We start from the raw sequence: 27634 nt of genomic DNA, 5'->3' as shown, positions 1-27634 counted from the left end.
ATAGCTAAAGGGTGGAGACGACCCAACTGTCTACCAACAGATGAATGGGGGAACTAAATTCTGCACTAGAATAACCTGTATCCATGCTGCTGAGACCAAACAGGTACAGGATGGACAAACAAACATGGAACAATTCCGCTTGTAAGAGACAAAAAGTACAGTAGTGGTTGCCAGGGCCCGGGAGTGGAAGCAACGATTGCCTATTGGATGAACTTTCTGTGTGGGAAGACATGAAGCCTCTAGAAGTGGGCCATGATGCACAGTGTGAACAGACTTACTGAATCTGAATTGAACACTAAAAGATGGTTTATGCGCTAGCATGGTTTGTTATGCTATGCATATTAAATCATGATTTAAAAACAAAATCCAAGAAAGCCAACCTGAAAGGGGGACTTCTGATTTAGCCGAGACACCACCAGGTAAAGAAGTCTATGGAAAGAGACCTCAGAAAGAAACACAAAAGCTGAACCAGCTCGGCCTGTCACAGGCGGTCAAGAGGCTTAGAAACAAGGACTCACGTTGCAGGTGGACGAGCCGTCCAGTGTCGGGTAGGAACCGTCGGGCCAGTCTGCAGGGTCCAAGGCAGCTGACTGCCGGTGCTGGGCCTCATACTCCTTCAGCTGCAGGGAGAGGAAACGGAAGACTGAAGTAGAAACAATTGCCATGTACTGCCTCCTACCCAGCAGAAGTCACTTAGAACATCATGTTGATGGTAACGAAGTGACTAGGTGACCCAGGCCCAGCCAAAGCTAAGCCTTCTGGAACCACAAGAAGCAGGTTTGAAATTAGACCAATAGACTCAGCAGGTTCTGTATGCTGTCCCCAAAGGAACCTTGATTTCGTCACACACATCCCCCGCAGCATAAAAACCTGGGTGCAATCAAGTCTAAAACCAGGAACTTTCTACAGTGTAGTCCTATATGTGTAAATCCAAAAGCATGTTCTTTTTCTCAGAGGACAGTGGAGGAGGCCAGAGACATCAGAATAACAGAGGGGGAATGGCTGAAAGCAACTTTTAAAAATGCCAGGGCAGGGCTGAGGACGTAGCTCAGATAGTAGAACATTTATCTAACAGGCACAAGTCCCGGGGGTCAATCCCCAGCATCCTACAAGCTGGAGGTGTGTGCCGGTCATCAGCAGGGTGAGGAAGAGGCACCCAGTGGCCTGGGTTTCTCATTCAAGGCTGGGGCCGTCTATCTGTCACTATTAACGCCTAGCAAATAGGAATTGGTTTAGTAAGAAGCCTGAACATGGGGAAGGAATAACTAAGACAATAAAAACCTTCAGAGCTGCTGGAAGCGTAGGCCTAGAAACTCTGTGTTTTGGTTTTAAGGAAAAACAAAACAAACACAGAAAGGAAAGGAAGTATTTTAGAAAAGGGAGCAAATACAGCAAAACCAAACTGAGGCTCTTTTACAACACCGTATGTGAGGTGATCCAGGGAGGTTCGCACACAAGCACCAAGAGCTGCAATCAGCTACTTCAGACACCTCCGCTGCCACTGCAGTGAAACCTCACTGTAATTTAGGCTTCAGATGCAATTTAAGAGTTGATCAAACTATGTTCCATGAAGCAAGCAAGTTAAACATAGATAGAACCTGGCATCAGGCATTGACAATGATCCTTGACCACCAGCACTGTGAAACAAAATCATCACCCCAAACACAACGTTCCTGGTGTGGCTTGCAAACTAGAAATGTGACTTCCACCTACGCATGTAGGCAGAGGTAGGCAGCACTGAACAGGGAGTAAAGGACTGGATATAGACACCAAATACCATTGGTTGCCTGGCGTGAGTTACTGAACCCTTCTGTACAGTAAGTAGAACAACCTCCTCTTCGACAACCAGTGTTGGGAGCCACCTGGAGGCACAGGTGGTCCTGCAGTTTGGAGGTATACGAGTCCATACCTGGCTTAGCCACGTGGGGCTGAGCACCCTTGCCTGCACATGCTCAGACCAGCAGAATGGCATTAACCAATCAGGACAGCATTCAAGCCTCTCCACCGTTTAAAAGCAGCTGCCTCGGGACTCTACTTCCTCTCTCTAAGCTTTCTCTCGTCCCTGCTCTATTTTCCCTTCCCCCAATTTTCCTCAATCAAAGGGCTCCGAATAAAGACGTGACCAGGGAAGGAATTCTCGTTTTTAGTGGCGTTCATTCCTGCTGGTCAGGATGCGCGTCGCAAACCAGGAAGACACTGGATTCATCTAGCGGCTCCGCTGCTACAACCAAATGGATGTAGCAAAGCCCCCAGCGCAGGCCTATGCAACAGTTGCATATATAGCACCGTGGCTTCCACCCTTGGAGCTCCAGGTAAACACCCTTCACAGTAAGACTCTGCTGTCAGTGGCACTAATCATCTCAATCTTTGACACATGATGGGGAACATACACACTGTCCTCATATTTACAGTATATTAATATCTGGGGCTGATCCTTCCATATGAATGCACGGTTTCTGAAACGCTACAGTCTCCTTACAGGCTGGGAAGCAATGTCAGGTGGAAAGGGATATTACAAGGCTGTCAGTTTTGTCCGGGTCTCTATTGCCTTCTTATACTTAGTCTTAGCCCTGACTTCCAGGAGTCACTAAATAAGTTTCGGCTTTAACTGAAACACAAAGCAGGTCCCTAGCCGAACAGCTCTAAGCTGACGAGCCTTCTGATCGCCAGAGGACTTTATTTGTGACACACAGATGTAGCTCAGATATTGTCAGATGTGCAAATATGCAACTTGGTAACTAAGCTCTGGATCAGCCTTAGATTTAAGTTTTTAAGAAAATAAGACTGCAACGTCAGGTTATGGGCTCTCACTTTCATTAAGGCAGTATCAGGAAAGTTACAGTTTCTGAACACTGACAGCAGCTCCCCTGTGCTTTATGTGAACCCCCTGGGCCGCCTCACACAGGGCGTCCTGAAGGAACTTCTATGTAGTTTTGCTAAGTGAAATTTGCTGACTTTTCAACAGCATTTCCTTTCATTGTTTTTTTTTTCTTCTTAAAATTAAGAATGCCTGTTTTCAATGACACAGGCCCATCAATCATAACCTCATGCTAAAACAACCAGGACTAGGCTCTAGCCAAGGCTTTACATGTGAGTCTATCCGGTCCCTGCTTTATCCTAACAATCCGCTCACACATGCACAAATCACCCAGCTAAATGAATGCTCCATAGAATCCCGGTATGTCATGGGGCTTTCTACACCATGAGGAACCAGGGCAAGATTTACATATCCAGAACTTAATCGCCAGCAATTAAAGTTAGTGTTTGTCAATTGTGTTGTTCAGAAACTGCCAATTACCTAGATCCCCATAAAGCGTAATTATTTTTAACTAATAAGATTGCCTTCCTTAATACCCAAAGCATATATCTACCACAAAAACAGAATTCCTAGAAAATGCCTGGCATGCCATTTTCTTGGATACAGTCATTAAGCTAATATAGAAATCATCTACTGAGCTATCTTTACGCCCCACATTCAAAAGGACAGTACCCTGAACTGAGAGGAGTTTTGCAAACGTCCCTGCCTTCAAGTGCTTTTGCTGCTCAGGAGTCTTCACATATTAGTTCCCTGTGGAGTTCTCACGTTTATCTTCATTTGCATCAGCTAAATGGGTTCTTAGCAGGACGGGGAGATGGCTCGGCACTAAGGGCGCTCACCTCCAAGCCTGAGCTTGTTAAATCCACACACATGCTCACACAGAAACAAATGCATAACTCCTCCCCTTAAAGGGGTTCTCAGGGATGGAGATCACTGTTGGATAACTTATAGTGAGGATACGCATGGCAGGGTTAAATCCATAGGATGAAATTGGAGTGGATCAAAACATCCCAATGTGAACACAGGCAAAACTTCCCCAAAAGGCCTGTTGGCAATCTCCTCTCCCCAGAGCTGTCCTTCGAACTATGACTTAGAATTCAAAGCCCCTATGAGTCTTTGATTGACAGAGGAAGGCACATCCATCTAGGTTAACCTTTGTGATCATATGAGGCGTGGTCTCTATAGCAGGTCCACATTTGCCCTTCTTGCATACACTGATCCCTAGTAAATTTAGGTCCTTTCTCTGGTCCCAGGTTAAAGGAAGCAAATTCCCTCTGCGGAGTTTTTATATTGTCTAATTTTCTTGTTTTGTCTCTGGATTTAAAAAAAAAATCTCACTTAGGCATTAATAATGAAGGATAATGGTGCAAGGAGAGCAATTGAGCATCCATCTCTGCTACTTCATCATCTGTAGATGGTACCCAGTCTTGCAGTTCTGAGATGAGAAAGTGAAAGTACCACTTTCTTGCATGTGGCTAGGCCCCCATCTCCTCGGGCTGTCTTCTAACTTCAGCTAGCGGCTGAATTAGGAGCTCATTTTTTCTCGCTCCACTTCTTATCCAAGTTCAAGAGTATTCCTTTCCTTTCTGTCTACATTGGACTATATTGGGGCACTTTTAAATGTTTTCCCTTGCTTCAAGAAAGCAAGTAAACCGCATCTCATGCCAAAGATGGGTGCTGTAAGACGGCTTCAGACACCTGCATTCGGACGATGAGTTCTGCTATTGGAACACAGTGCAGCCTCTCACCACTCACCAGGAGGCAAGGAAGCCTCCCACGCACTACAAGAAAACTACATATACGTGGATTCTTCTTACATGCATTGTCTAGTTATTCGGCTGGATGTTTCTCCAATGCTGAGGCATACACAAGGCATGGAACCAGAGAGAAAATGTTTGGACATTTCAAGGAGTTGGACGTTCGAGGGCCTGGGCTAAGAAAGAAGGTGCAGGTTATGTGAGTGAGGCATGCACACGGTTGTCATCCATCACTAACTACATGACCTATCCCAGCACAAATATGCTTTTCTGGAGGAAGCCAAGGCACCCTGTCCCTGCACTGTCATGAACTTCAGTATCCTGGAGACAAGGTTACTATGGCAATCCTCCAAGTTCACAGATGAAGAAAAGTCAGCAGATGTCGCAAAATTGCCCCGGCCCCCGAGTTTCCTTCCAAAGTCAGTCTCACTTCTTTCCCTAAAGTGACATGCTCACTCCTCCCTTCCCCTCCCTTCTTCATAGTCAGGGCTGTAAATTTACAGGCTGTAGAATCATGTGGGAGATGGACCAGGGGCATGGCTGTGAGTGATGAGGTGGAAACTGGGCCTGGAGGGGCTGAATGGTTAAAAGCACTTGTTGGTCTCTCAGAGGGCCTGAGTTCAACTCTCAGCACCCATAGCAGGTAGCTTACAGCCACATGGAACTCCAGCTCCAGAAGCTACAACTCCATCTTCTGGCTATTCTGTATACACATGGCATATACTCACATAGACATAGACACAGAAGTAATAAAAATGAAAACAAAATCTTTTAAAATGAAGAATGTGAAAAGGGCCATCTTGACTATGGCACTGCTGACTGGGCAGGAGGTCCTGGGCACTATAGTACATAGAAGCTTAAAAGTGGGTGCCACTATCCCACAGGGGTGGGTCCCAGAAAAATTAAACTGGAGAAAGAGAGCTGACCAGCACAACCGTTCACTGCTGTCTCACTCCTGACTATAGATACAATGTGAACATTCTCCTCAAGCCTCAACCACTATGACAGCAACCCCACAAGTGCCGCCATATTGAACTGAACCCTAGAACCGTGAGCAAAGAGAAATCTGTTCTTGCCAAGTAATTTTTACTAATACAAATGTTTTATTATACAAGATAGAAACCTTGCATCAAGCAAATAGAATGCAGTACCATTATTTGCTCAAGTATTCTTTGATCAGTTTGATAAAGTGGGTAACTGATGACCACTAAAATATCATCAAAATATTCTTTTGGGGGTTGAGGATTAGTTGGTGGTAGAGTAGTCCCAAAGCAGGCATGAAGTTTTGATGCCTGATAATATAATAGATATATACAGAGTTATGCATGTACACACACATGCACACACGTACACAAACAGACACACACACACACACACAATGTAGCTATTAGGTTCCTATAATGTCTGATGCCCCCAAGCGTTTTCCAGCTGATGCGTACAGGCGTAAGCTCAATGCCCACACTCTTACCCTAGCAAGTGCCTCTTCAATGGTGATCATCTTTTCCTTGACCATCATCATTAGCTGAATCCGCTCCTCGTCACTCATGGTTATCTCACTTGCCACATAGCCCACGTCTTCTCCTGGGGGTTAAAAACAGGTAAACGCCAGTGAGAGACGGCAAGGCAGGCCTCCAGCCTGGAAGGCCCTCATCTCAGGCGAGGGAGGGACTTCTCTCAGGGGCACTACCCACCTTGCATGCTACGGAGGGGGTGAAGGGATGTAGAACCGAGCTGCTGCTCCGGAAGCCTAAAGCTCATCTACTTGGAAAACGTGTTCTAAGAACATGTGCGAGCTACCACAGAAGCAAATCCATGACCAGAACTTTAGAGACAGGCGTTTTAGACATGGTACAAAGTTGACATGGAATTTCTTGTTATTTGTGGACCAGGAATCTCATTTAAACACCCAACTTGAACAGAGAAGCATTCCGAGGTTTCTTCGGGTTGGACATTCTCTGTATTTTACCCTGTGCAATATGTATGAGAAGAACATATATTTGTACGAGAGCACCCTCTGCTGTGACAGGGGGCAAGGCACAAAACCACGGCTGCCGAGACTGATTCAACTGTCTTTCCATAGTGAGTTATCTGGCGTGTCTCTGAGTTACCAGGTTATCTCATGGGATAAACACATAAATAAAACCACATGCTAAGCATGTCAACCTCATGGAAGACAGGCAGTACAGCTATTTAGATCTGAAAGTATGCAGTCACATGGTCTGCAGGGTGTGAGAGGTAGCTACCACCTGACTTAGAGTGAAGGCCTCCAGAAGTACACAGAAAAAGAACCACTCCACCACACTCCTTCTAAAGCCTTTTCCCACAAAGCAAAGAACGCTATCCCTCTTATTTGAGCTCCACTGGCCAGTTGGATCTTTGGTCAGCATGTGGGAAAGGACTCAGTGACAGCAGGCTAACACACATACACACCAGGAGGAAGGACTCAGTGACAGCAGGCTAACACACACACCAGGAGGAAGCCACATTGTTGGTCTTGTGTTCTCTCCTCTGTCCCATCTTGGTCTGACATTCTTTGGTGACTTCTGGTATCATCAGGACCTCAGTCAGGGCTTCGGACACCCTGGGTGAGCCAGGACAGGACCAAGGAGACTATCTGAAGGCTCACGGGAAACCATGGTAGAGGAACCTAGCTTACGGTTTGCGTTCCCCATGTTCCTGTATCTCGTTTGCATTTAGTAATCAATTAATTCAGAGGTCCCTGCTGAAACTCGTCCACTTGTGGAAAAACAGAAGGGTGCTGTGGATGTGGAGAGAGGCCTGTTGGCTTGATTCATTTTGATATCCGTGTTGAGTGTCACAGAGCTGGTTGGGTGTGTTATAAAGCCATGTGAACTCATGAACAGCTTCCTTCTCCTCCTCCTCCTCCTTCTTCTTCTTCTTCTCTCTCTCTCTCTCTCTCTCTCTCTCTCTCTCTCTCTCTCCCCTTCCTCTCTCCCTCCCTCCCTTCCTCTCTCCCTCCCTTCCTTCCTTCCTTCTCTCTCTCTCCCCTTCTCCCCTAAGACTTATTTTTATTAATATCTCCACATATGTTTCTGTGTAAGTGAATGTCACATATAGGTGCTCAGAGGCCCGAAAAGGATCTGGAGTTATCTACAGTATGACCTGCCTGACAGTGAGTACTGGGAACCAAACTCTGGTCTTTTGGAAGAGCGGCAAGTGTTCTTCATCACTGAGCTCTCTCTCTGGGCCCTGCCTTCTTTCTCCACAGCTTTCTAAGTGAGATTTGTCAGAATGCTAAGCTTATCTGGAAGCACAGATGATTCCAGGTCTCTACCAAAAGGGGAAGCTGGGAGTGTTGGAGAACAACTCCTTCAGTGCGGGACAACTAAGAAAAGTAGTCCCGTGAGAGCTGTCTGAGAAATCAGGTGTGCAGCTGAGGATGAGAAGGCCCAGGGCCAAGCTTCTTGTGTCTGGGTGGGAGTAACTGGAGAGACTTCTCCGCAGGAGGGGTCGTGTTATTGTATAAAAGGAAAGCAAGCAGTATCAGTGATAGACTGGACAACACCTTCACTTATTGATAACCCCATTCAGTCTGACAGGAATGTGGAAGTCGATGTGTCCTGGTTTCCTCTGTGAATGGGGGGTGGGGGAATATAAATTATATAACCCAGCCTCCAAGGAATGACATATTTATTTGCTATCTAAACAAAAACAGAGGCGAGGCCTGGAGAAAGGGCAGAGCTCCCTTCACAGAGCAGCCGGGTAAATTCTCATGATGTCAGCCCCAGAGAGGGTTTCCAGGGGCAACAGGCCCATAACTGTCCCTGCTGCAGAGCAAGAAGTTCAGAGGAATGGAAAGGCTCCAAGTGAGGACAGGCACCGGAGGCTCCAAAACCAACAAACGCGAAGATTCCCTTGACCTTTCAAGGTCAGTGCTTGGCAAGCTTAAGGGGAAAGCAGGGAGGCTGGTGTGATGGGGAGCCTGCAGATAGGGTCTCTGCTGTCACAGGGTCACCAGCTCCTCCAGTTTGCTCTCTTCACGTTCAAGAAACTCATAGGGTCAAAATCTTAAAAGTCATGGAAGGAATGTCGGAAAAGCTGACTATTTTGCAGGCACATGCAATGACTTATTTCTAAATTGTAGAGTTCATTTAGATCGGGGACCAGGACTTCTGAGTATTATGAAGCCACAAGGACCCACGGTCTGTGGCCAAGTCACTGTACCTTTTGAGGTCTGTCTCATTATTCCTTTCTGGTTCTTTCGAAAATTCTGCCAGAAGTACTTATTTTTCTTCTTCCAATCTCCTTTTCCTTTAAAAGAAACGAAGAAAGGAAAGAAAGGAAAGGAAGGAAAAGGAGGGAGGGAAGGAGGGAGGAAGGAAGGGAGGGAGAGAGAGAGAGAGAGAGAGAGAGAGAGAGAGAGAGAGAGAGAGAGAAGCAGTAAATTCACTGATAACAAAAGTAGTCTCCTTACAATGTCAAAGCTTGAACGAATACTCTGATTCCACAGAAAGGCATTTTTTTTTCCAGTTTGTGAAAGACTGAAATAGCTATAAAGTTGTTTAAAAGAAATGCAAATTTGCTACTGGGGAAAAGAGGCCCAACAGGGTTAAGAAAAAGAAATAGAGGCACATCAAAAGGGCAGGCCGAGCACGCTCTTGTCTTCCTTTGATGTCAGTCTAGCCAGCACGCCTCATTCAGCCATGCGCTGTGGTGCATTTGCTCCCTTTGGGTGCAGCCACAATTACTTCACTTTGCCACAGAGGGCTTGCCGAGGTTCACTTTGCTTTGTTTGTTCCCATTGTTTATCCACCATTGCTTTCTTTGTCTTATTCCAAATTTAATGAAGAAAACACAGACTGACTAGCCTGGTTCACTGTGATGTTTGGTGACATGTGTCTACAGCACAGGAAAGGCATGATCCCCATCTCTCTAATGTTTAGGCTTCTTGGTGATCAACCTACAGATTAACAAAGTCACAAAGACAAGAAAAACAGAGGTTGATCCTGCTGTGTGACATCTCCTAACTCAATCTCCCTTTAACCTCTCTCTCATCTCAGACTAGGACTGGGTGATTCACCAATAAAAACAAATTTGCCACTAATAGACATTTAAAAAAAAACTTAGGGTTCTAGTAATTGACAATACAAAATACCCTTTTAAATGCAAACAGAGAGGCTGGGAGATAGCTCAGACAGTGAAGGGATTGCTTCACAAGCATGAGAAGGCCAGTTCAACCTCCCAGAACCCACGATAGTGAAGCTAGGCATGGTGGCACACACTTATAACCCCAGCACCACACAGACAGAAACAGGCAGGTCCCTTGTGGGCCAGCCACCCTAGTGATCTGGTTTGTTTCAGGCCAAGGGGAGACTTGCCTCAAACAACAAGGTGGATGGCTCCTGGGGAAGCCAAGGTGTCATGTGTGTATGTATGTAGGCATGTGCGTGCACACACACACACACACACACACAAACACACGGATACGGACATGGACACACGAACACACACACATCAAAAATTATAAAAGACAAATGGAAGAGAGGACAGTAAGTAAATGGGGAAGGCAGTTCTTTATTCTCTGAAAAGGAAAGGCAGGGGCAGCCGTGGCTGTCACTGTGCTGATGTGGCACACTCAAAGCAGCAGCTCTGTCTCCATTTGGTGGCTGTCTGGTTGCCCTGTGGCCACTGGAAACAAGGCCCAGCAAAGTGGTGGCTTCCACAGTCTAGACTGGCGGTGCCAAGCAATGGTGCATGGAGTACCCATGTGGGAACTCCATCTCTGGGCTCCCAAGCCAGCAAGGGTGTCATCTGCCAAAACAGGATGCCCTCATTTAAAACCGACAGCCATGGAGGCCTGGGAATGAAAGCCACGTACTTCTGCCTTCGACTCCCTAGGTTCTTGAGTCCTCGAGGGTAGTTTCATGGGGTCTGCTGCCTGTGAGTAACCCCGGAAAGCAGACGTCAGGCAGAGAGGGTGAAAAGCAGACTGAGTGTCCGTCATTTGGCTTCTTAAGGAGGAGTTTGAGGCTAGAATGCATTTCTCTGCCTGTCAGCTGTATTTCCTTCCTTCGCATACATAACGGAGATGATAAAAACAGCTAACATTGCGTCATCACTGACAACACCCCAGTTTTTTGCTATTTAACAGCCTAGCTCGTTTACGGCTTGTAACCCGGTCTTGTTTCTCAGGCTGACCTTGAACTCACTATCTTCCTGCCTCAAGCTTCCCGTGCTAAGCTAACATTCACATCACAGCTTGCTACTAGGACCTGCTCTCCTTCCATTCAGACTTGAAGAGGCAGGTGCCTTTCTCCGGTTACAATTAGCTGGGCTGGCGTTCGTGATTCAAATCCTGTCAGCTGGATTGGAGCATCGATTACCCACCCACCCTGTGTCCTTTGCTATTTCAAGAATAGATCTTATAATTGAGGATATAGAAAATACATAATCCCTTGAATGGATATTATTTATTGAAACATTCCAAATGGAAGAGTTAATCTGAGAGTATTATCAGAGATAGAGACATAAGGAATTTTCTGATAGTGTCATGTTCCAGGACAGAGAAAATTATCAGTCATACATATCCAGCAAAGAGGCTTGGTCAATGAGCTTAGGGCACATTCAATATGATGTGGACGTAAGCCTCTTACTGTTAAGACTACTTAGCAAGTGGAAATATTCATTAACTGCCCCATTTTGAAGACCTAAAAACGGTATGTAGACGATGATGCCACCTCTAGTTCCGAAAGAACAATTCCTAAATTGTTCAAAAATTGGCAAAAGGAAGAAAACCACACATCAAATCCCAGGGCTGGAGAGACAGCTCAGCCAGTAGCGTGCCTGGTCTAAAGCATGCGGAGCTCGGCTTGGATCCGCAGCACCACAGTAAGAAGCAGGGCACAGTGGGAGGTGTCCACAGCCCTAATGCCAGGAGGCAGACGGGCAGGTTTGCACAACGTTTGCTGGCCTGTTGGTCTAACTGAGCTGGTGGAGCTCCAGGATCAGTGAAAGACCTCTCAAAATAGAAGGCAGAGCATGGCTGAGGGATGCCTAATGCGGACCTCAGTCTACATGCATATGTGCACATACATAGACACACAAACACACACAGACAGATCATCATTACAGTGTTTCTGAACTGACAGATTTGGAGGGAGGGAAAAGATCCATAGCCTTACACGTCTATAGATCCTCTATAAACTATGGGAAGAAAATAATCCAATTAAATATTGAAATCAAGGGCAGTGGTACTAACCTACGCAGCCGTCTTCCGAGTTTGATTTATGAAGAGGGTACCTGGTAAAGGAAACAAAATGTACATATATTACCAGAGGGCCTTGGTTTTATGGGATCTTCACCAACAATCTTTCTAACCAGTTGGACCCTGGACCAATAAATAGTGTTTAGTGGAGCCTGGGGAATTTTCACAGTGGGTCTTTTGAACCTATCTGCTAAGTTCCTTGAAAATGGGTACCATCTGTCAACATTGATTAATGACCAAGTCTAGGGCAGGACCTACATGTTAAAATGAATATGGGCTCCCCTAAAGATCGCTGAAGGATCTTCCATGTCTGTAAACTAATCGCTAGTTAAGGTTCTGTCACCGCGAAGTCTACAGGGTAAGCGGAAAAGAAAAAGTACATCTTAATGAACTTAACAACTCCACAGCACAAAGGCTGCTTGGGCCAGCAAGTGAGTTGCATGGGCAGCTGAAGCAAAGATCAGGGTAAGCTGGGAGGTGACGCAGGCCGTCAGAAGGAGACCAGATGCCCAGGTGAGGGGTAGCCAGAACAGAGCTCCCGTAAATGGCGGTGCCAACTGGTAAGGATGACAGTTGGTCTTTCCAGATCTCAGTAAGGTTCAAAATCAAGCCAGAAATGTGTTTCCATTTGCATGAGACCTTCACATTTTTAAGTCATGGCGAGTTTTTGTTCAAATGGATCCAAGTTAATCCAGTTAGTGTATCTGCTTCACAATGCGCCTGTCAGCACATAGTAGCTGAACCTCGTAAACACAAACAGCAAGGGATGGGACCCACAGCCAGTGAGCTGCTCCTCTAGGAAGCACTCAGACAACGCCAACATAAAGCATGAAGGCAGGAAAAGGAAATAATATCAACAGCAAAAGGGGTGGGGAGACAGCAGAGATCCAATCAAAATCCTCATTTGCTGGGTACAAACTCTAGAGGACCAAGTCGGTGCGCTTAGGCACAGGCAAGCCACAGGGAAAAAACAGAGTCTGGATAAGTTGGGTACTCAGAGAATTCACACCCAAATCGTCTCTCTCAGTTCACTGCCAAAAAGGAAAATAAAGAGTTGCCGGGCTCTCTGTGGGTGGCTCACTGTAGCTACTATCTGGGTGCTTAGAAAGCCGGTTGTGAGGCCAGGTACTGAGAGAAAACATTGAAAACAGTCAGTGTACAAGTGAAAGGGCCTCCAAACACCTAACAGAGAGAACTCGCAGGTAGAGGGACCTCAAGAATTTAAGGTGCAGAAGGGGGTACAGGGCCCCCGATGATTGAGCCACTACTGAGGTGTACAGGCACTGATGCTGACTGGTGGCCGATGGGTACCCAGACCCTGCAGGCAACATAATGGTCCACATCTGAGAGGAGAGAACTACTTCTGACTGGAGCGCATCCCTGAAAGTTTATCCATGATGAACTAGGAAAGGTAGTAAAAACAGACGCAGGAGAAACCATTGCAGGGGTCGAGCTAGATGAAAACCTCCTTGTTTCCTTTTCTACCACACACACACACACACACACACACACACAGAGACAGAGAGAGAGAGAGAGAGAGAGAGAGAGAGAGAGAGAGAGAGAAGACTGTCAAGAGTGAGCCATGGAGAGGAGAGGAAAGCGGAGCATCTTTCAAAGAAGGAATCAGCTTGGAGCTGTTTTTGAATAAGAAAAATCTTCCTGTGTTATTTTAAACTCGGAGTCCTGGCACCACAGCCCACCCACCTGCCTCCTCTGTCCTGCGTCCTGCAGTCCCAGGTGCTCATTAAAAGTGGAGGGACAGCGCATCTTGCTTCCCGCTTGCCAGAAGGACTAGGGAGGTACTGACCCATTGCTCAGAGCCACGTGTATGAAATGTCCCCAGTGCTGGACAAAACCAGCTGCCAATGTGGTCAGTGCTTTGCAGCAATTTGTCCTTGCATTAAAAGGAGCATTTTCCCCAGAAAATGGTCTGCAGAAATACTTAAACCCTCAGATGACCGAGAGTAACAAATCTTAATGGGTTAAGTGGCTTTTAACTATCACTTGATTTATATTCTGATTTTACAGGAAGCTATGGGGAGACACTCTATTGCTCCATGGTCACTCCGCAGTCACTAGGGATTATAACAGGTGGCCTGCTGAGGCCCCGCGGTCTATAATGTATGCCTTGCCCTCTCTGGGTAGAAGGAAAGCAAATCACTTCAATCCTATCTTTGAGAAATGTAAAGATTCCTTTCCATTCCAAAGCCATCTCTTCGTACTTCCAGTAGAATGGAAATGTTTGATGCTATAAAATTTTTTCCAAACTTGCCATTTCAGGGAAAGGTACATTCTCACCGATCCCTAGACATCACAAACCTAGGTAGTCACAAGCTCCTCCCCAAACCACAGACTTAAGGCTTTTTTGTTTTTATTCGCTCTCTCCCTCTTCAAATTATCACACAAATTGAATGATTTTGTCCTCATGTTTGGCAGCACCCACATTTCTTGCATTTCCCCAGATCACCAGAAGATGGCACTGTAGATCCTTGGCTTGATTGTGATCAAGCGCGTGGAGTTTTGTTTTTAAATTTTCACAAGTTTACAACACTCAGACTGGGCACCAGGGTCCCCTAAGTGTGAGGCTCCTCAGATCATCACCTCTCAAAAGAGAAGTGTGAATCCGGACAGAGTGAATTCTACCGCAGAGGCTGGCAGAGGAGGCATGCAAAATGCTTCCCCCTCACCTAGAGATCACTTCTAATGTCCATTCTGCCAGACCTGAATGACAGGCAGGCAGAAGAGTCATTTACTGGCCCCATGGTGGAAGAAATAAACTGTCGAAAGTCAGCTCCAAAGAGGCTACGCCTCCAACCAGAGCCTCCTTCTGACCCCATACAGGGGCCCCCGAGAGGGGCAGGTCTAGGAGGTGGTTTGTAGGCGGCCCTTGGGAAGCATCAATTTCACTGATAAAGGAGTAAGAGGGATGGGACCAGGAAGCAATACTTAGCATTCTGTAGCACTCTGCAAGTTCTATACCTAAAGTCTCAGGAGGTCTGGGGATAGGAGGGATTTCTTGCTCAGAGCTCAAGAGGCCCCTGGTTTCGATCCTGAACAAGTCTGTCCTATTTCTCCAGAACTAAACCAGCGTGAACATCTTTTCTTCAGTAACTACAGTCAAGACCCCCACATTGCTAACATGTGAGCATTTCTCCTTAAGATCCCTAAACTACTTAAGCAGTTTTTAAAGGCAAGTTTCATCTAAGGAAATTCCAAAATTAAGGAATTATTGGATTAAAAAAACTTTTTAAAGAAGCGTATCTTCAGAACTTGGCCCACGTCTCTCCCTTGTTCATTCATTTTCAACCATCCACCCTTCCTTCTGTCCATAATTATTCAGATCCCAGAGTATCAGGCACAGAGAACATTTGCTAAAGGAGACAGGTGAGGCTTTGTGCGCTGGAGTCTGTGTGGAGAGGCAGGAAGAGCTGCTGGGCCAGAGACGCAGGAACGTGGACAGGAGCAGAGACGTCCCTGAAGACGTGGCCTTCGAGCAGAGCCACGCTGCTGTGTGGCGTTCACGCCCTGGTGATGGGGAGCGGGAGGACGACACGGGGTGAGAGCTAGAGAGGAAGACCATGAGTCTACCGTGGACCGGGGACATGGGTGCCTTTTCATTCTCCCACGTAGATACGAAAGGCGATGTGGGATGTGTGGGACCAGAGCAGCGCACCAGAGTCAATCCGGATATCACTCACATTGTCAGGAGGCGGGGACAGCGCAACACAAAACAGAGAGGCATTTTGACAACTGCGTACTGATGTGTTAATGATCAGAAGGAGGTGAGGCCAGGGGGTGACCGAGTAGACACCTCCAAGCACAGAATGTATCTGTCACCTGAAATCTCAAGTCAGGGAACACAGAACTGTCCTGTGTGACTCCCAAGCCCAGGGCCTCCCAACACTTGTCTCTCCTGTTCCTAAGTGTGCCTCCCTTTTCTGTCTAAGAGATGGTCTTCAAGGGCACGTGGGCACGTGGGCACGTGCTGGCCCTGCCCTGTCATCATTAACAGACCGCCACTCACGAGAACTTGTGGTGTTACGTTTCCCAGTCCGAGTCTGACTGAAGTCTACGGTTACATGAGCACACTTGAGGAGCTGACCAACACCTCCCAACTCTGCTAGTAGAAGTAAGGGAAATGAATAAAGTGACTCCTTCCTTCTTGGGGCCGTTCGGTCAGTCTGAGGCGCACCCAGACAAGAACAGCGCTAGCTCGCTTGCGCATGCGGAGGCCAGGCAGGCACAATAAATGCCTGAACTATAGACTCCACATCAGGGTTCCCATGGGCTCCCAGGAGCCTTGCTGTAACTAAACAAACAAACACACGTGCACACACACACACAAATGCAGTTGTAACCTAATTTATAAGGCGTAGCATATGGTATACATCACTAGAAACCTAGATTTGCAGAGATTTTATGGCTCCATAATCTTAAATCTCAGGATATAAAACTTCAGTGCTCGTTTTCTCCCTGCTGAATTGTGAATCGGGGCTCTTGCTGTGTCTGCTAGTACCCAGCATTACCCCAGGCTGCAAAAGAGGCTAGCCTGGCTACACAATTAGACTCTGTTAAAAACAGCTTACAGATCTTAAAAAAAAAAAAAAATCAATTTCCTTTCTTAGGAGCTATGTAAGTATAATTTATATTGTGCATAGGAATATATACATATTAACTATGCATGTGGTTTTTAAATGTTTTTGAGTTATCCCTTGAGAATTTATACATTATTTTATCATCTTCTTTCCCCTCCCCCAACTCCTTCTGAGCATGGGGCTTGCACTGGAGTGTTGTTGACTTATGCAGTGCCAAAAAGATGATTTTTTTCCCCTTCTCCCAGTAGCTATCAACTGCACATAGCTTTTTGGCTGGCATAGAACTTCGTGTCCACCTCTGTTCGGAGCTTTTCTGAGACAGAGCCTCATGTGCCATGGCTAACATCTTAGTATGTACCTGAAGATCAGCTTTGAATTTCTCATGTCCCTGCCTTCATCTCCCAACTGTGATATCCTAGGACTGTCCACCCACCCTATAGCATGCTAAGCAAACCATCTACCATCTGGGCCACATCCCCAGCCTGGTGAATATTACCCTTAAGATATCAGATACATTTTTCGTCTCCTGAACATCTCTTCTCTACTTAGTAGAATTAATACGGGACAAAATTTAGTTATGACCACCTACTACCTGCCATAGAAACTCAAAAGGTTATCCACTCCCCAGCCGCAGGGGCAGGACTGAAGTGAGGTATGAGACCCTAGGCGTGGCCTGGGTCATAAGAGGAAGAATTCGCTCTCAAGGGTGTGGAAAAGACAAAGGCCAGCGCCCCCTAGGGCTGAGTCCTGCCTTACTCGCTAGTAGCCCAAATCCAGTTCTTTCTAGGAAGAAGGCTGAATTTCATACACAATTTCACCAACTGTGACTGACAGGACTTCCCACCCAGAGTCTTAGAACTCCATAAATATCGCCTGCTAATAGTAACACCAGCACATTTCATCAGCACAATCAAAACACCCCCTTATCCAGGCCTTTTTCCTTCATCTCAGAATCTTCTCTCAGCTTGTAATTTCTTCTTGTTGTCTTTAGCTTGGCTTGCTGCCTGTTTTGTTTTTGGGTCTGAGACAGCACCTCATACTGTAGTCCACACTAACCTTAAAACTTACTATGTAGCCCAGGCTGGTCTCAAACTCCCGGCAACCTTCAGGCCTCGGCTTCCCTGACAGCTGGGAGTGCAGGCACGAGCCACCATGCTCAGCTGTGTCCTGTACTTTCCTGCTTGACAAGGTCACCTCAATAAATGATTAAGATAGGGGTGAGCATTGTGAAATCCAAGGCGACAACCCAGCCCAGAGTAAGAGTCACACATTATGAAGTCTGACAGATTTGGAAAGAGCCAAAGCTGCCACACATTTAAACCTTGGTGCTGCCAGGTGAAGTAGCGGTATGGAAACAGTCCCTGCCTTACTAAGGCTGCTGTGAAAGTATGGGTGGATGAATGGAACCCCTGACACTACGCCTGACACTTGGGAAGACCCTTGTGAATGATACCTACATAAATATTCATCAGCGCCGCAGAAGACTGGTACCCAGGATGCTCTACAGAACTTAGCCATCATCACGTAGCCTACAAGGCCAGCACACATCCCCTATGCTCACTGAAGCCATTTCCAGTCACTGGCTGTCTCTGTGATGATTATTTCATGTCAACCTCTCTCCAGCATTTTCATGTAGTTATTTCTTCTTCTCATTTCATAAAAGCAATATTAGAATCCCAACAAAACATATACTTGATGATAAACACATATCAAGTGTTCTTTACCTAGTTTATTTGTGGCACGTATTATTTTCATTTGCTTATATCTTATTGTCGGGTGCCTGAAGAAATGGCTCACTGGGTAAGAGTGTTAGGTGTTCTTCGTACGTCCAGTGGTCAGGCCCTAAGAAACACATGAAGCAGTTTACAACCACCAGCTCCAGGATCTCATACCTTCTTCTGGCCTTGAATGGATTTAGCGTGTGTGTGTGTGTGTGTGTGTGTGTGTGTGTGTTTAAAATCTAAAGAATTTTTAAAAATCTTTATATCCAAATGTCTCCATAGGGCAGTATTTAGCTTAGTAAAGCATAGTATATACTAAATTATTTGTTAATGCTGAGCAGCTCTTTCAGTCTGGACACATTTTCTAGCAAATGATGTAGGTCCATCAATTATGTCACATTAATTTACTAAAAGCAATGGCAGCCTTTTCAAGTTTATGAAGTATAGATGCCGTCGAGAAACAATGCTACCACCCAGTCTTTAATTCTGCTGTGTATAAGTGTCTGTCAATTTGACACTACTTAAAATCATCTAACAAGAGAATCTCAATGAAGAAGTGTCCAAATCAGACTGTACTATGAACATGTCTTGATTACACGTGAACTGATGTGTAAAGACAGCCCACTGTGGATGCACCATTCCCTAGGCATTCCTTAGACTATGTAAGAAGAAGGGAAGCTAGCTCTATGCAAACAGGAAGGAATTTATCCTCCTTCTACTTTTGGGTGTGATGCTGACTAGTCGTTTTGAGTTTCAACATTGACTTTCCTGCAGTCATTGACAATAGCTGGGGTTAAGAGTTGAAACAGAACAAACAAAATTCCTTCTCTCCTAAGTTGCTTTTTCTCAAGGCATTTTGTCACCATGCAGAAAAGAAATGACAAGGACTGCTGAAAGCACTGTCGAGACGTTTGGACTTTTGAGCCATGAATTTGGCACTTGTAACTTTTCCTACCCCGTCTCCTTTCTTTAAGAAACATCCTTGGTCCAAAGTCATCCTCCAAACCCCTTTAAGTCAGGCCTTTCATGTGAGATGTCTCAAGGACATCATATTCATAAAATGAGGAAGATAGCCTGCATGGTACCTAGAGCATGCCTACGCTAAACACTAAAACTGAATAAAATATAATCAAATATGGTAACTCTTCTCCCTGACCTTGACCCAAGTCTTTGTCAGAACTTCTAAATATGCATTTCCCCCTCTCAGCTCGGTTCTCTGGCACTTCCAGGGTGGCCAACAAGCTCTCCAAGTCAAAAGCAAGGTTCCAAGTCATCTGAAAACCCTTCACAGAGGTGCACTGAAGGATTGTTCGTCCTTCTACACACCAGCTAGGAACTCATGCTGCAAGTTAATGATTCAGGTCACTGGCAGAAACACAAGACTTTCATGTCTGACGAGCAGCCAAATGCCATCTCTCCAAAGCGGAAGTCTGGGGCCTGACTGTGTCCAGGCTACAGGCTCATTAAGGCCAGGACTTAAGGGCAGAGTGGATCATGTTGTGCCATGGTTTCAGGTTAGGGGTTGGAGAGAGGCAGAAGCAAAGCAAGGATAGCTTTGTTTATGCTCTGTTGACACGCTACCCTCAGTTCCCAGGGGGCCTCTCAGGGTTGGGTCGCTGTTCCAATTTTAACTTTTCTTTTATTTTCTTCTTCTCTTCTTCCTTCCCCCTTCCTTTCTATCTCTGTTTCTCTGTCTTAGACAAATTCACATATAGGTAAGGCTGGTCTCATATTTGCTGTTTAGCCTAGGGTGACCTTGAACTTGCAATCCTCCTGCCTTCACCTTCTGAATACTAGGAATCAGGCACGCACCATGGCATTGGGTTTTATGTGGTGCTGGGGAAGAAACCAAGGGCCTTATGCACAGTACGTAGGCACGTATTCTACCAGCTGAGTCACAGCTCCAGCCCTCATATTTCTCATCATTTGTGACTTGGTTCAGAACTAAATAAGTGACTATAAAATGGATACATAGATGCCAATTTTGTTGGTGGTAATCACTGACAGCAACAACATATCCAGCACCTATGATAAATGCCTTTCCAGTTCTTTCAAAAATAGTAACCACTCTTCAGAATATCTCTATGATGTATTGGATGACCCATGATATTTGAAGTAAGATTATACAGAAAGGAATCCTAGCTTATTAATTTCATATGAAAAGATAAATGATGAATTGTTGTTTGCTAGGTAAAGATAATGAAGTTCTGAGCTACTTAATGAGGGAACTGCATCACAGCCCAGTACACACTTTCCATCAGTTTACAATTAATCAAGCAGATTTTATTAACTTTCTCTAAGGTAATAAATTAACTTGACTCCTACTTTCAATAACTTTTCTCATGTTCTTTCTTCCCCGCCCCCAAGAACCACAGTTTTGGTTGGGCAGCAGTGTGCTCTGTGAAAACACTTCCTCTGACTCCCTTGCAGCTAAGGGAGAGTAAGTTATCAGTCTCCCACAGAGAACTAGGGTTTCTGGGTAGTTCTAAGAGGGACAGGGGACTTGGGTCAGCAATAGAGTACTTGACTTATAGGTAGATAGGTAGGTAGGTGGATAATAGACAGTAAGATATATTAGCACATAGCATAGAAACAAAAATATTGTATTACAGTATATTAGAGGGATGATGGCTGTACTTGTAAGTCATAAACCTGGGAGTTAAATTCAGCCCTTCAAATATCCAGCCCAATATCTTTTCAATAATAGCCGGGATCTTCCAGGTTGTAGTGGCACATACCCTTTGATCCCAGCACTCGGGGAGGCAGAGGCAGGAGGATCTCTGTGAGTTCAAGGCCAGTCTGGTCTACAGAGGGAGTTCCAGAAAGCCAGAGATACACAGAGAAACCCTGTCTCAGAAAAAAAAAATTGCTGGGATCCATGAATACAAAGGCCACATCATCATCTTCACCACAACCTTCAAAGTGCTGGGTCCAAAACTGTGAGCCTATAGTGCAATGAAAATGCAATACAGGTCTATATGCAATACAGTGTCTATAAAAACACTGTAGTCTGAAGCCCCAGATCAAACTCTGTCTTAAAAACAAACAGCTATTATTTCACTATTTGATGATGATGATGATGATGATGATGATGATGATTGCTAGTACTAGTATTTCTTTGAAGAAGTGTGTTTGTCTGTATGTCTGTATTTCTAGTATGTGCCTGCAAGTCCCTGTGCAGCCAGGAGAGGGCTCTAGACACCCTGAAGCTGGAGTTACATGCAGCTGTGAGCTGGCTGCCTGATGAGGCTGCTGGAAACAACCACAAGATGCACCCCTAACTGCTAAGCCATCTCCCCAGCCTCAACCTCTGGCTTTTGATGATGCCTCCACAGGCATACAAATCAAGAATTGTATGGAAAGAACCTTGACTATCATTTTCGTTCTGTTTACTGCATCCCGTCAATCTCAGTGCCTTTACTTTATGGCTTCCCTAGGAAGTTCAACTTTTATTTGGGTTTTTATATCTTAAGAATTATTAGTTTTGTCTAAAGCAAAATAAAAAGACATTAAACAACATGGGGTTGTTTTCCTCACCAAATCTATTTTTCACAAAATTAAAGGGGAACATTAGTAACTTTAGATGAGCTTAAATAGTATTAAGAAGAAGGAAAAAAAAACAAAAACAAACAAAACTCTTTAAGGCTGGGGGTGGGTGGGTACAGCTTAGGGACAGAGCACTTGCCCAGTATGCAGAAGGCTCAGTGTGATGCCCACGCTGTAAAACCCAAACAAAACAAAAAGGAACAAGGAAAACGCCCTGGCTAACAGTTAAATGGTTGTTATTCATTCTGTGTGTGCAAAATATTTTCCTTCCCTCTAGTTCTGCTTGAAACGTTTCTGAGTATGTGTAATATATATGTGGTCCCAAAAAGGTTTCCTGGGTGAGGAAGCCCAGGATGGAGCTTGGCTGAGCATATGGGGAGGGCACCTCTGCATTCAGGTCTGCAGACCAAGTAGCCATCAGACAAGCAGGCCTGGAGAGCTGGTGGACAAATGAACTACCACTACTCTGGGCCACAAGAACACTGGGTAATGAATCCCAGGTGAGGGGAGCGGGCATCCTTCTTCACAAAGCTGTTAAACCCTACGGAGACAGCAGGCCTCTGGGAAGGCAGTCTTTACCAGGTTCGGCCTCAGGGTGGGGAGAGAGGAGGCTGAGGAAGAAAAAGAGACTCCATTCAATGATCTCCTCCTGGCGTTTCCATGGCAATGGCTCCGGAAGCGGGTCAGAACTTTCTCAGTGGAAACAAACAGCCACTCTCATTCCCCATCACCCAGGCCTGCTGGCCACACTGGCTGCTTGTGCGGACGGCCCAGGCAAGGACAGGGGGCTGAGGAGCCTTTCTTCTGTCACCTGCTCTGGGGACAGGAGGGGGTGAGGGGCTGGTGAGACTGCATCCGAAGGTCAAAGCCAGAGGACTCTGAGTATGAAGGACCCTTCCTTCCCTTCCTAGCTAGAAGCCCTCCTGGACAGCACTGTGGGAGCCGCCTGCCTGCCCTACTTCCCTCCCCAGGCAGCTCGAACAATGCGGTGACCTGAATCGGTCCCTTCCATGGTGACTGGGCAGAGCCACTTGAGCTTTGTTTTCTCCTGGGACACTTTAAATTCTTTGACAGACACGGGTGATGACATCTGCCAGCGCATTACAAACACAATGAAAAGACGGGAACCCAAGCTTTCCCGTCTTATCATATCTTATTTTGAAATTCCTCGGCATTATCTTAGTCAGACCCTCAAGCCCTCTGCATACAAAAGCCCTCTGGGCAGCTGGCACTGCCCCTGTATCTTATCCACTTTGCCTTCGCATGCCACCCACTTCTGGGCCTGTGGCTGTATCCAAAGCAACCACATCAGCACCTGCTAGAGACGAGGAGGATGCCAGGAAGCTCCGCTGGGGTCACCATGAACACAGGATCTCTCGGCATTAGCTGACTACCCCCTCCTCCAACTCTAGCTGTGTCTGAGAAACAGGGCCCTTACATCTGGGTGATAAGACTCGGAGTTGGGTGGCATTTCATTCAAACCTAACTGGCTGTCTAGTCATCTACTTCAGCAATCCAGTTTCCAGGGCTTCACAGTCACCGACTACACCGTCAGGTCTGCAAGCTGTCCTTTCTACGGCTTCAGGTGGTTCCCAGGGGTGGATATATGGCTGGGAGAATGTCTCCATCCAAATAGAGACAGACAGGACAGCACGAGCTCTGTCCCTTCCCATCATTTGTCCCCATCCTATCCCCGCATCTCTAAAGAAAAATAAGCAACAGTGTGGGACAGGGTTTTGTTTTGTTTTGTTTTTCAGTCAGGAATGGAATGCTGAACAACCCAGCAGAAGTGACCAGGCCACTCCTCGTATTATACTGTCTGGGCTAATCCGGACAAGACTATTCATAAGAACACACTTTGACTGAAGTGACCAGGCCACTCCTCGTATTATACTGTCTGGGCTAATCCGGACAAGACTATTCATAAGAACACACTTTGACTGTGTGTATCCCCACACTCCTTAAAGACAGGACGACAGGATGAGTCAGCAGACTGAAGGCATTACAGTGCACACACAATTAAAAAGGGCCCAGGAAGTTTCAGACCTGCAGGCTTCCTACCACTGACCTCAGGCCTCCTTGAAGCCATCAGACACCCATCTCACACCAATAATGGTTCTTGCCACACTGTGGGATTCCTGTGCTATCTTCTGGAGGGCTGCCAAGAGCCAGACGAGGGCCACATACCCTTCCATTATGCCGCTGTTCCCAAGCCACCTTGCCGGTCCTATCTTCTGCTTGGAATCCACTTTCTTTCTCACCTGCTGAGCAAACCTGTAGAAACTTCTTGGCTCACTTCTTAAGTGTGCTGGCACAGTTCAATTGCTTCAGGGCTTCTAGAATTCTCTTCCCTGCCTGGACCCCGGTGTGGACCACAAGGGCATTTTCTGTGAGGTGTAGACGGCAGAAGTGGAGGTAGCCACTGTCTCTCTGTGCTTCAAGGCCAGTACAGGCATGAGGACCGGCAGCAGCCGGCAGGTGTCACAGCTGCTCCCTTGGGATTTGGACAGCAACTGGTCTGGGTCACTCATATTTGTGTTGACTCGCAGACTCGTGGCGTGTGGAGGGCGGGTAGCAGCAACCCCTGCGCGTCCTCTGTGAGGACAGATTTAAAGTTCTGCTTGGGAATGCTGAGAGAGACCATGATGCCACCCAGCCTGGCTGGCTGCAGTCTGTCTTGCTCTGTCCACTCTACGTGCAACCTTTTTAAAGAACCAGAGTTCTGACCACTGGCCCACTGACTGCAACCTGCGCTGTTCAACATTGGAGGAACAGCCTCATCCAGGCAGTGGAAGCAGCCCCTACAAATGCATGGGAATAAAGCCTTCTGCAGTTCGGACATGTTGCTTCCTCCAGGCCCTAAGTGACACAGGCTTCAGTGCCATCTCCCAAAGTCCTCTATCCTTCTGTTCATGGCTCTTCTGTGATAGCTCTCCTGCTGCCTTATGACTGTTTGTTGCTATCCTTCGACTACCAGCATCTAGTGGGTTTATGCTTAAACCAGAAATGTGGAAGTGCTTATTAACTTAAGTCTTATTCACTGCCTAGCCCATCACGAGTCTCTCCAAAGAATATTACTCCTTTATTCTCCAGGTGGTGAGGTGTCTGATAAAAGCCCTGCTGCCTGCAGACAACAGACCTGGATATGAGATCCTGGTCTTCCTAGCCCGGGCCTTGTGGGCTTAGCTATCATTTAATCTTTCTGAACCTCGGTTCCCTTAACTATCAAATCCCATCCACATAGATTTGCTAGCAGAGTTAAAAAGATATCCCGGGTGGGTGGAGGGCCTGGAGAGATGGCTCAGCAGTTAAGAGCACTGCTCTTGCAGAGAGTTCCCAGCACCCATACAGTGGCTCACAACCATCTGTGACCCCAATTTTAGGGGATCCCATGCTATCTTATGGCCACCACAGGCGGCAGGAAAGTGTATTGTGTACTTACAAACATAGAGGCAAAATACTCATACACGTAAAATAAAAATAAATGAATATTAAAAAGAAAATAGATACACATTGACCACTTGGAAAATTCCCGGCAAGTCCCTTTTATTCTGCTTGTAGCCTGTCTATCGATGCTAATTTTTTTCTCTCCTTCAGCACCGACCCAATATTCTCTTCACTTCTCAGGCAGGCAGGCAAACAGCAGCCACCTCTATGGGTTAAACAGCCTTGGCTGCAGTGCCTGTCTCCCATAATCACAACATACAGCCTGCCACCTCGCAGGAGGCGACCCAGGCACGAGGCCTCCAGCTGAGGTCAGGCCAGCTGGAGCTCGCTCACCAGACAGAACGAAGGGCAACAGCCTTCTCAGTTGGGAACAGCTGAGGCCGGGAGAACACTGGCGCAGCTGCCGCCCAGCCCCGGCCCCTGCACTCAGGAATGTCGAGCCCCTCAAATATGCCATGAGATGGCGTGCACACGTGTGGACGCGGACAAACACACAAGGACACACTTCAGCACGCCGACCACGTGGGCTCTAGGGAAATGGCTGTTGTTCCTTCTCTGCTCCTCAGACCTGTGACACTGAAACCTGAAAGCCATGTGGGATGATGAAATTTTAAGTGATGGTGGCCAATGGTTAGCTCTGCATACGGCCCCATCCATGAGACCTCTGCCAGGGGCAGCACAGCCCCCTAAAATGAGGGGCATTCTAGGCACTGTGGCCCTTGGGAAGATCTCTTACTGTGCCTTGGTCTATTAAGAGCCCAAAGCTGGGAGATTTCAAATGCATTGTTTCTGGCCACACAGCTGGCAAAGCTAAAGTTCGGGTACAGATTCTGGTGGGCTCTGGCATGCATAGCAACACACCAACAACACAGGCTAACCCGAAACAACCCCAATGCTGCTGTCAACCAATGGAAGGCGCCTGAGGTAGAGGAGCCTCCAAGGACCTCTCAACCCACCAAGGTGGACATGGACAAGGAGGGAGCCAGAGTGGTGAGGAGTCACAGAGGGGCGTTCACTCAAACTCTAGCTCCTGGGCAGGCTCTTGCCCTGGTGTCCCTGGCCTCCACATAGATGGCAACTCATAAACGGATTAAAGCAAAAGAGCATATACTGTATATTGTATATAGGTGGCCTTTGGTCCGGCACAGTTATTTCCTGAACCCAACCTCGCCATTTTGTTTGTAAACCCTACACTATGGTCGGAGAACCAAACCGAGCTAGGCTGCCCTAGCTCTCTCTGTGGTACGGTACCCACCTCCCAGGCCAGGGAGTCTACAAGGAGGCTAGCCCATCTCAGACAGTCAGGATAACTGATGAACTTTCTCAAAGGCACACCCCGACAGGGCATCTTTTCTCACACAGGGGCAAACCCAGGCCCGGGGCATGCAGGCCTGTGTTCCATGGGAACACTGGCGAGTCCATCCCATCCCTCATCCCCGTCACAAACAGGATCTAGATACAGGATGCACTAGTCTCACATTCAGGACTGCGTGACCTGGATTTCCTAGCAATCTTAGGACCTCAGCGATTCTCTTTAGGGGATCTGTTCTCCTTCTGAAGATGAACAACCCCTCCAACACGTGAACTCCCGTATCCAGGAAGGGTGCTCGAGAACTGGACCCAATCAGTTGGAGGAAAATCAACATGACACTAGACGACAGACCCTGTCTTTGGGGAGCACACAAAGGTAGATGAATCTCCGACTCCTCTCCGGGATAGACTTGAGCCCGGAAACACGTCAGTAGAGAAATAATAATTTACTAAAAGGAGAATGATTTCTTAACATGTTTCAAGAAAGTTGGATGCAAAGTGACCAAGAATTGGACACAAGGGTCTATTCTTAACGCTGCGCTATAAACATAACACATTTTTTTATCAAAAGTACATTTTCTCTCTATTTCTATGGTCAGTCTACAAATATATAGAGAGGGTAGATGAATGATTGCTTAGGGTTCTGACGGCCACAGTACTGTCACAGCTAAAGGGCATGAGGTTTCTCCCAAGGTGTTAAAAATGGTGATGGCTGAGAATGCTAAAGGTGACAACTGGCTGTGAACACACAATCCACTACTTTCCCCTTCGGTGAATACACTGTGTGGCATGTGTACTATACCTTAAGCTAATGAAGACAACAACACATATGTGCACACAGACACCTGCACACAAATGTCTACAACAACACTCTTCTCAACAGCCAAAAAATAAAAAGGTGGAAATTTGCCAAAGCACGTCAGTCAGTAGTAGAAACACAACGTCGTATGGTCGCACACAAAGGAATAAACAGCAACATGGGGGGTGAAACCGATGAAAATATTAGGTTACGTGAAAGGAAGGCAGCTACGGACCGCTGTGGTGATGTCTGTGAAACTCTGTATGGACTAAGAAATAGTGAACTGCACCCTTGTCTGCCTGTGTGCAGCGTCGGCAATGGAACCCAGGGCCGCCTAAGAGTGCTCCACAGCCCCTAACTGTCCTCTTAGTGGAAGAACAATATGGCATATAAATCAGAACTCCATAAAGGAATT

At 46.5% G+C, this 27634-nt stretch overlaps 1 protein-coding gene across 3 annotated transcripts in view; it reads right to left on the bottom strand.

Moving 5' to 3' along the window:
- Positions 1 to 27634, bottom strand: part of Sash1 (SAM and SH3 domain containing 1) — a 305306-nt gene that overhangs the window by 54604 nt on the left and 223068 nt on the right. For all 3 annotated transcript variants that reach the window (XM_085688475.2, XM_085688482.2, XM_048425571.3), the window contains exons 5-8: positions 11795 to 11835; positions 8761 to 8847; positions 6044 to 6156; positions 519 to 620 (exon numbers count right to left, since the gene is read on the bottom strand). In XM_085688475.2, coding sequence (XP_085544601.2) covers positions 519 to 620; positions 6044 to 6156; positions 8761 to 8847; positions 11795 to 11835 — 343 coding nt within the window. The remainder of the gene's footprint in view (positions 1 to 518; positions 621 to 6043; positions 6157 to 8760; positions 8848 to 11794; positions 11836 to 27634) is intronic.

The sequence above is a fragment of the Myodes glareolus genome, chromosome 1 (assembly GCF_982192425.1).
Source record: "Myodes glareolus chromosome 1, mMyoGla1.1, whole genome shotgun sequence".
NCBI lineage: Eukaryota > Metazoa > Chordata > Mammalia > Rodentia > Cricetidae > Myodes > Myodes glareolus.
Note: the sequence above shows the minus strand (reverse complement) of the source record. Positions and strands in the feature narration are given on the sequence as shown.